The 7,831-nt window shown below is 46.8% G+C and overlaps 1 protein-coding gene across 1 annotated transcript; it reads right to left on the reverse strand.

The window, feature by feature from the left end:
- Positions 1 to 5,406: 5,406 nt before the first annotated feature.
- LOC307242667 (transmembrane protein 121) lies at positions 5,407 to 6,357 on the reverse strand (the record flags this gene model as incomplete). The annotated part of the gene is made up of 1 exon (XM_080017200.1): positions 5,407 to 6,357. One exon carries the CDS (start codon positions 6,355 to 6,357, stop codon positions 5,407 to 5,409), a length of 951 nt encoding a protein of 316 aa, XP_079873326.1.
- Positions 6,358 to 7,831: the final 1,474 nt, after the last annotated feature.

Below are 7,831 nucleotides of genomic sequence, written 5' to 3' on the forward strand. Positions count from 1 at the left end.
CAACCAACCCCAACCCTGAAAGCGCTAAATATCATTGAGAAATGAAAACAGCAAAACGGATTTCACATTTCACCACAAAGTCACTTTGATAATTGATGGAAACGTGGGATCCGATCCTGAGTCTCCATCCGTTCGGCGCATTAAGCGGTTGAATCCACCTCGCGTGCAGGAAACGTACGCGCACACAGGGAGGTCTCTTTAAGCGGCGATTTTCTCGCCGATTAAACTTGGGGGGGTCGACAACACACGCCGCCCAAAGAAAGAGAAGCCCCATCGATGTGGCGCGCATACTCCGTTTGTGCATTTCCGTTTACTCCCCGTTGGACTGGACGCTGTTTATTTTTGGGTGTTTGCTGGAGACTCGTCGGGTCGGGGTTTTGTTTTTTTTAATATCAGGTCGGGTTGTCGAAACGACTTAATGGGAGCGTTCAATTAAAAACAAAATTAAGATTTGAAGTACGGTAGATTAGTGACTCGACAAACAACAAATAACACCCGACGCCCTCTCAAGATGCATGTGACCGCCGGCGGCCATGACTGAGTCAGCGTGCGCGAATGCCAGAGGAATATTGGACACGGGGGAGGGAGGGGGGTTAAGTCTGTCAGTCGGACAGCAGGACTCCCACTGCTCCGCGGGGGGTGTGGCTCATTCGTCCTTCTCCTTTGTCCCGCCAGCCCCGGCGGTGATGACTTCCCCCTGCGCCGTCGCGCTTAAGTTGCCAGAGCCGCTGCGGCCCCTATCCCAAGGGGCCTTCTTTTGTGCCCGTTCCATGGGCACGTCTGGGTCGCCGTTCGGACAAGACCCCTCCAGGTCGGGGTGTATTGAACCTGCAGGCGTGGTTTCAGGAAGCATCAGAATATGCTTTTTTTTTTTTCCATGTTATCATGACATTGTCCCGATCTCTTTATTTTCATGAGTTTGAAACTAACATGTGCTAATTGAATTGAGATTGCATCCTGTAAAGGGAGGTTAAATATTTTCAAACCCAGCATATCACCATAATGAGTCTGTAATTGGGGTGAGTTATTAAATATTTTATTCGACATTACTCATCCCAGAACTCAGTATCGTAGCTTCAGAAATAAATCATAGAAGGGCCGTCAAATGATCAGCTCTCAAATAGTCATTGAAATACTGAAAACCTTACAATCTCATGGATTACCACTTTAATGCTAATTTAAAGGAAAAACCATGGATGAAGTCTTCCAACCCGTGCTACACTCATGAAACGACCTCCAAAAGCAGATGAAGGACAGATTCACTTCACAAAATGTGTGGAAAACGCGTCTAGTGTCACCAAGAAACCATTAGGCTTTAAGCATTAGTAAAATATAATGAATTACCATGTTGGGGAAAGCACTCCAATGTAAATGAGAAAGCCAGAGTTTTCCTCAATCCGCACAAAAACAAAGTTATTGACGGCAAAGGATCAAGTTTAATTTTTTTTTAAGCGATTTAGTTCCCACTCAAAATCAAATTTTACAATAGGCGGAGAAATTGGGACATTTAGGGAATCTTTCATGGATTTCATGGTTTTTTCAGACCTGCTGGTTCAGCTTCATTTGCCCTTGTTCTCGACCTACATTGAAAACAAAGACGTGAAAGTATGCATTTTAAAGTGGATGATTTGATAAAACTGATTTGGATTTGCCGTCTCCTGTTCGCAGCATCTCTGTCGTTAAGCTTCCAGGGAATGACGTCCTTTTTTCAACATTATTCATTTGCGCGCGACGTGGCCGTCCTTGTTGCCGTTTGACACGTACAGAGAGTTTTATAAAACTGTCGCGACTACAGCAGCACCTCGTGTTTTCCTCTGACTCTCGTTATTGGTGTTTTGAAAGCCACCGCCGTCGGCGTGAGATGATATAGGGTGGCCGCCGGGGCCAGACGATCGATCCTTGATGTGCCGCGCCGCACTGCTAACCTGCGCGGCGTGAAGAAAGCCATTTGTACCCGTGCTCCGCTGCCCCGCGGGGCCGACCAAGGTCGAGGTGTGAATTTACTGCAGTTGTTTGTCTTGCGCTCTCGGCGCAAGCGGCTTTGTCGGTATTAATGCGGTAAGTGGGTAGGTGAATCTGCGGGCCGTCCCCATTTATTAACATTCTGGAGTGCAAAGCAGGGAGGGGGGGGGGGAATCCTGGTCATCTGGATGAATGCAACATTCATTCTGTGTCTGGCGATGGTGGAAAAGGGCGGCGCGGCTGCAGATTGGGTTGGCCGTCTGCCAAGGCAACACACTTGTGGCTCCTGGAAGTGTAGCCCGCCGTCCTCAGTACAAACAGCCAAAGCACACGAGGCCAGCGTGTTCACCTCAAAACTGTGAGTCTGGCGAGCCGGAGATTTTCTCTTCGGCAACTAACAGCGGCGCTGGATAATTAAAGGAAAATGTCCCAACACTTCTGAGGTTTTTCACGGTTGAATAACTGGAGTAGTTTTCAAATTTAAATAACACAACTCACCGGGCAAACTAGTCTCTCAGTGAGAGACTAGTTTGACAAAGCCAGGGGCTCAGCAAGATTGGTCTTTCTAAAAGCCAAGCAAAATTTTGGTATTTATAATTTGTATACCCTTATTCAGCGAAAAACTATGCTTGGATTATTGATCACTGCGCAAACTCAATTCATCATTTCCCAACGTCGATAGAACCCAGAGAAAGGGATATCCGTCCCTCACTTTATTATTGGACTAAAAGTAACTTCAGGCAATAGTCTCAGGCAGCACAAAATGGCTGATGATGTACGTTTACGCTATATTTAGTAAGGGAAGATCATATATTCCCTGCAACAGCATTCTGGATCTGACAACCAGGTTTGTCACTCAGAAAGTTGCCCATTTTTAGCTGCCGTGCCTACAGCGTAAAGGACAGATTTGCTATTTTTTTGGCCTTATTAAAATCTTGGCTCCCATCATTTACAATTCATAGCACAAACGCGCTGAACACGTTACTGTTGAGAAACTGACATCTCTGCTGCAGCTTCTCACTGTGCTTGAACGCAGTGGAATGGGGCAGGCTTTTATACCTAACCCCAGCTCACAATATTGTCTTAATACATAATACAAAAGAAAACTGTATATTTTATCAGGTTTTTCAGGGTTTCATTGGCTCTTTTCCACCCAAATCAGCTCTTTCACTCACATCCACCCTTCTTACATACACCCTTACAGTACACGAGAGACCAGAAACAGGGAGTCACGCAGCTTCCTACAGGCAAACTGTCGCAGTCAATGCCATGCTTTGGATGTACTGTGGCAATTGCAAACAATAGTTCTAAATAAAATGTGATAATACTGTTATTCAAAACATGTATTAAAAGACGCGCTTAGATACGTGTCACTATGATATGTTAAAAAGCTTTTTTCTTTTTACGTTTTCCCTGTTGGATTCCATTTCCAACGCAGTGAGAAGCTGCAGCAGAGCGGTATGTTTCTCAATATTAAAGGTCTCGGCCAGATTGTGCGAACCGCTCTAAATGAAAGGAACCATCATTTTGACAAGGCCCGGGTTGAAAAATAGCAAACCTAAACTTTAAAATGTTGAAAAACGTGTTTGACTGTCACAAAATACGTAAACAAATGGGGCTCGTTATGGGATTCCAATGCAATACTGTATGTTTTGATACGCCTGATTTCTATCAACCCATCAGTTGCACTCTCCTGTATCCTGTAACCCCCCCCCAAGATACAGTTTTCAAAATTCGCCTCTCTATATCCCTTGGCAACCGTGTCAGATTTCTTTGCACATGTTAATATTTTCCAGTGACAGCGAGTTCAACTCCCTCAGCGTTGGAATTCTTTGACATTCCTTAAAATGTTAATCAGCGAGTGAAATGCGTCTTACAGCCGACCTCTGAGATGTTGACGGAGACAGACGGCAAAGGAACAGCGACGACTCGAAAGGTTTTGGGGTTTTTTTTTCCTCCGGTCTGACTGAAGCACCGGGATCCACATCTCTGGACCTGTAGGTTTCATTGCGTCTTCCGGTGGAGGAACCAAATGACAAGGTTTTAAATTAGACAGAGAGCTGCCGCTGCAAGTTAGTGGCTGCGTAAATAGTCACAGAGCGCCTAAAGGAGGATGGCAAGGAGCTTCTCTTGAATCTTCTGTGAATAATTTATTAATCTGCAGTGTTGCCCTTATGGCAGCGTTCTGATGGCTACAGACTCCATATCCTGCCATATTCTCCGCTGTGCAGTCTATAAACACTGTTCAGAACTGCGAGGAGAATGGATCCGGGCTGATCCTCGTTCGTCAAGCTCGAAATCTCCAGGATGGACGGAGCTTGCAGGACGGCAGGCGTATGGCATCGCAGGCGCATCGCTTTAGCAATTAGATTAATGTCCAATTATGCATTGGAATAGGGTGAAAAATCATTGGCTGTTTTCCTTTGTGATTCAGGTTAATGAAAAAGACCTTCGCCTCATTCTAATTTCACAAAATTGGAACATGATTAATCGCTGTGGTAATCACGTCGATTGTTCGACCGATAACCCCTCCTCCCCCTCACAGAAACTCACAGCCAGTAAAGAGCAAGAGAGAGCAGGGCTTGTACACAATACTTTTATCAAAGAATCACATATAAAAACACACTTTAATTTCATAAGAAAGCTTTTGATTGAAATTTTTTTTTTTTTATATTTTCATTATTTATATCCCATATCATCGGTTGAACCCTCAGACTGAACATTTTAAGCCCTCAACTACTGAGAACGTTGTTCAAGCAAAGAAAAACAACAACAAAAAAACACAATACATCACACAAACTAGGGATGCACAGATACCAGTACCAGGCCTGATACAGTTACATTGAGTTCCTGTCTTCCATGTTAACTTTTGGATCTCATCGATACTTTCATGTTCTATCTAATTTTGTTTATAGAAAACCAGAAATCAAAATAAATGACTGAAAATAACTAAAACACAGGGTCGTCAAATCGGGTGTCACTGTTATTGGGACTGGAGATTTCACTTCTCTTATTGGTACTGTGTATTGGCAGGTACCCAAGACCAAGTACTTCACTCGGCCCAGTATCGTGCATCCTTTTCACATAGCCTTTTTTGTATTATTACAATGCAATACGCACAATTCAAAAATATATTCTCAAACCTTGTAGTTGCCTTTTTTATTTTAATTTTTTGAATTAGAAAAAATACATGACGGACTCAATTCACTGGGATAAATGTTATAACAAAGTCACAAGTGATATTGTATTTTGCACCATAACAGCATTACTGCTGTTTACTCAATAATCATCCATGTGTTCTCTTGTGCCGTGAGGCATTAAGAGAGATCTTGGACCTCTCATGTACCCTAGTTGTTTGAATTGCCCTTAAGGGTATTATGTCCTGAGGGACATATGAATATACATTGATCTAGACGTTCCCACCCCATTTACCTCATCATTATGTCATGTGTGTTCACACGTGGTCACCTCGGGAAGGGCCGTCTGGTCCTGTATGACCACTTGGGGCGGGGTCGGGGCAGGGCGGGCGTGCGGCACAGAGTTCTTCTGCAGCTCCATGCCGAAAGCTGGCGGCGCGTTCTGCAACTGTCTCCTGTACTGCACAAAGCTGCAGGTCTTAAGTATGATGGCCAGCACGTTCTTCCCTATGAGGATCCCGGAAACCCGGGCGTCCCTGTAGAGGATCATGTTACCCCCACGGATGAAGAGGGTGATGACGTTGATGGTGACCAGGCTGAGAATCGGGTAGAGCAGCATCTTGTGCGGCACGATGTTGATCCCCTGCATGCTGATCTCGCTCAGGGACACGCAGGGTAGCACCAGCAACAGGATGTAGCAGTAGAAGAACATCAGACCCTCCGCCCACAGGGGCAGCCCCTTCTTCTGGGGCTCCCACAGGTTGGCCTGGATGTCCAGGACATCCAGCAGGTCCACCACCACCCAGAAGAGGCGGTTGCGGATCTCCTCTCGCTTCTTGAAGGCGCGCACGTATTCCATGTGGTCGATGGCCACCAGGACCACAAACAGCAGAGGAATGCAGATGGACAACAGCAGGGTCAACGCCTTCCGAGCAAGCGCGTCCAGGCTCTTCCTGTCGGCTTTGTAGTTTTGATACACAAAGTAGACCTTGATCTCCAGCACAAAGATGTAGAGGAACCAGAGGATCATGGCATAGCCCCGCTTGGCCGTGCGCACTTCTGCACCGACCCACACCGCCACATAGCGCAGCACGATGAGGAAGCAAATGTCCCCCACCATCACCATGATGCAGATACCGATCTTGCGCGGGCCGTGATTCTGCTCGACCAGGTACGCGTCGATCAGCGCCATGCTGCCCATGATGAGGATGGTGGACAGGCACACGTGGGGCTTGTTGGTCGGGGGCGGAGGCACCATCCTTGCGTGTTTGAGGGGCTCGGGTTGGGGGCGGGGCTGGGGAGGAGAAAGAGAGGAAATCCTGGCTCTGGCGTGGATTTTGTTTTGGGGGCTGGTTTGGTGTTGGGGAGGGTACGTGCGGCGCTTGCCCAGCGATGAGGCAGATCGGTTAGTGCCACTCGATGGTGGCCTTCCCCTCCATTACTCTCCCCTTGGCTGGGATCCAAGTTGTGCTAATAGGATTCACACAGATCACTTCAATCAATCTCAGCATGCACCTGAGCCACCTGCCAGGTAGACAGCAACGCTGAATTTAGTCAAATACATTCATCAGCAAATGATGCGCAAACATCCTCACCTATCGTATATTTTCCAAATCGGAGACATTCGGTTTCTGTTATTGTTCAGCGAGACTTCGATTTGTCACTCAAGCGAATAGATTTGAACTATTAACAAGTAGAGTCAATGCAATTTAAATGTCTATGCTCTCTTTCAGTGCCATTGTTCTCATACATGCTTAAGCTTTACAGATATATATAAAAAAACAAACGGTGAACACTCACTTGTGTCCCTCTTTGTAGTTGATCCTGCAGACGGGTAGCGATTGATCACCCATAAGACTGCGCCAGGAGATCACAAAGCCCATCTGTAATCCGGTGGCAAAAGGAAGGGGAGGTAAAAACGTGCTGGATCCTCTCCTCTCTGACAGACGTAAAATCCAGCGCTTTGTAATTTCCTCAAGCTGAAGAGGAATCCCAAACTATCACCAACATAATCCACTTACCGCGCAAAAACCGAGTCGGGAGGAGATGTCTCAGTGGCCGCAAAGACGCCGTTTGATTTAACTGCAGCTAAGAATAGAGGTTGTTTTGTATTGTGCTGAGAGAGAGAGAGAGAGAGAGAGAGAGAGAGAGGGGGAGAGACGTTTTAAGCCCAAACTCCGAACAAATCTGCAAAAGTGGTGGAGTTATTTTGAGGGAAGCAAATCTCCGCAGTAGGTCCCATTCAGAACAGAACGGCGTATTCCCTCCGTAGAAGTTTTCGGATATCCATGGGGGGAAAAATGCAGCACGAGTGAATTTCTGAATTCAGCATGGGTCTGAATGTCCTAATGTCCTTCCCCACTAAACTGTGTGTGTGTGTGTGTGTGTGTGTGTGTGTGTGTGTGTGTGTGTGTGTGTGTGTGTGTGTGTGTGCGCGTGTGTGTGTGTGTGTGTGTGTGTGTGTCGGTGGTGTGTGAAGGTTTCAGCTGTCTCCTCGGATAGCTGTGAAAGGCTGCCCCCCTGGTGAGATCATGGCCGCTGCGCTGCTCTCCATCTCCCGCTCAGAATCCTCTGCCAGGCAACGGTGGGATCAGCAGCACTGGTGGCACAGCGCTCTCTATCTCTCTCTCTCTCTCTCTCTCCCTCTCTCCACCCTGCATGGTCCGCCAGCACACCGTAGCTCCGCCCGTCTGTCTCTCTCTCTCTCTCTCTCTCTCTCCCTTCGCTCCCAG

The sequence above is a fragment of the Zeus faber genome (genome assembly GCF_960531495.2).
Source record: "Zeus faber genome assembly, chromosome: 16".
Lineage (NCBI taxonomy): Eukaryota > Metazoa > Chordata > Actinopteri > Zeiformes > Zeidae > Zeus > Zeus faber.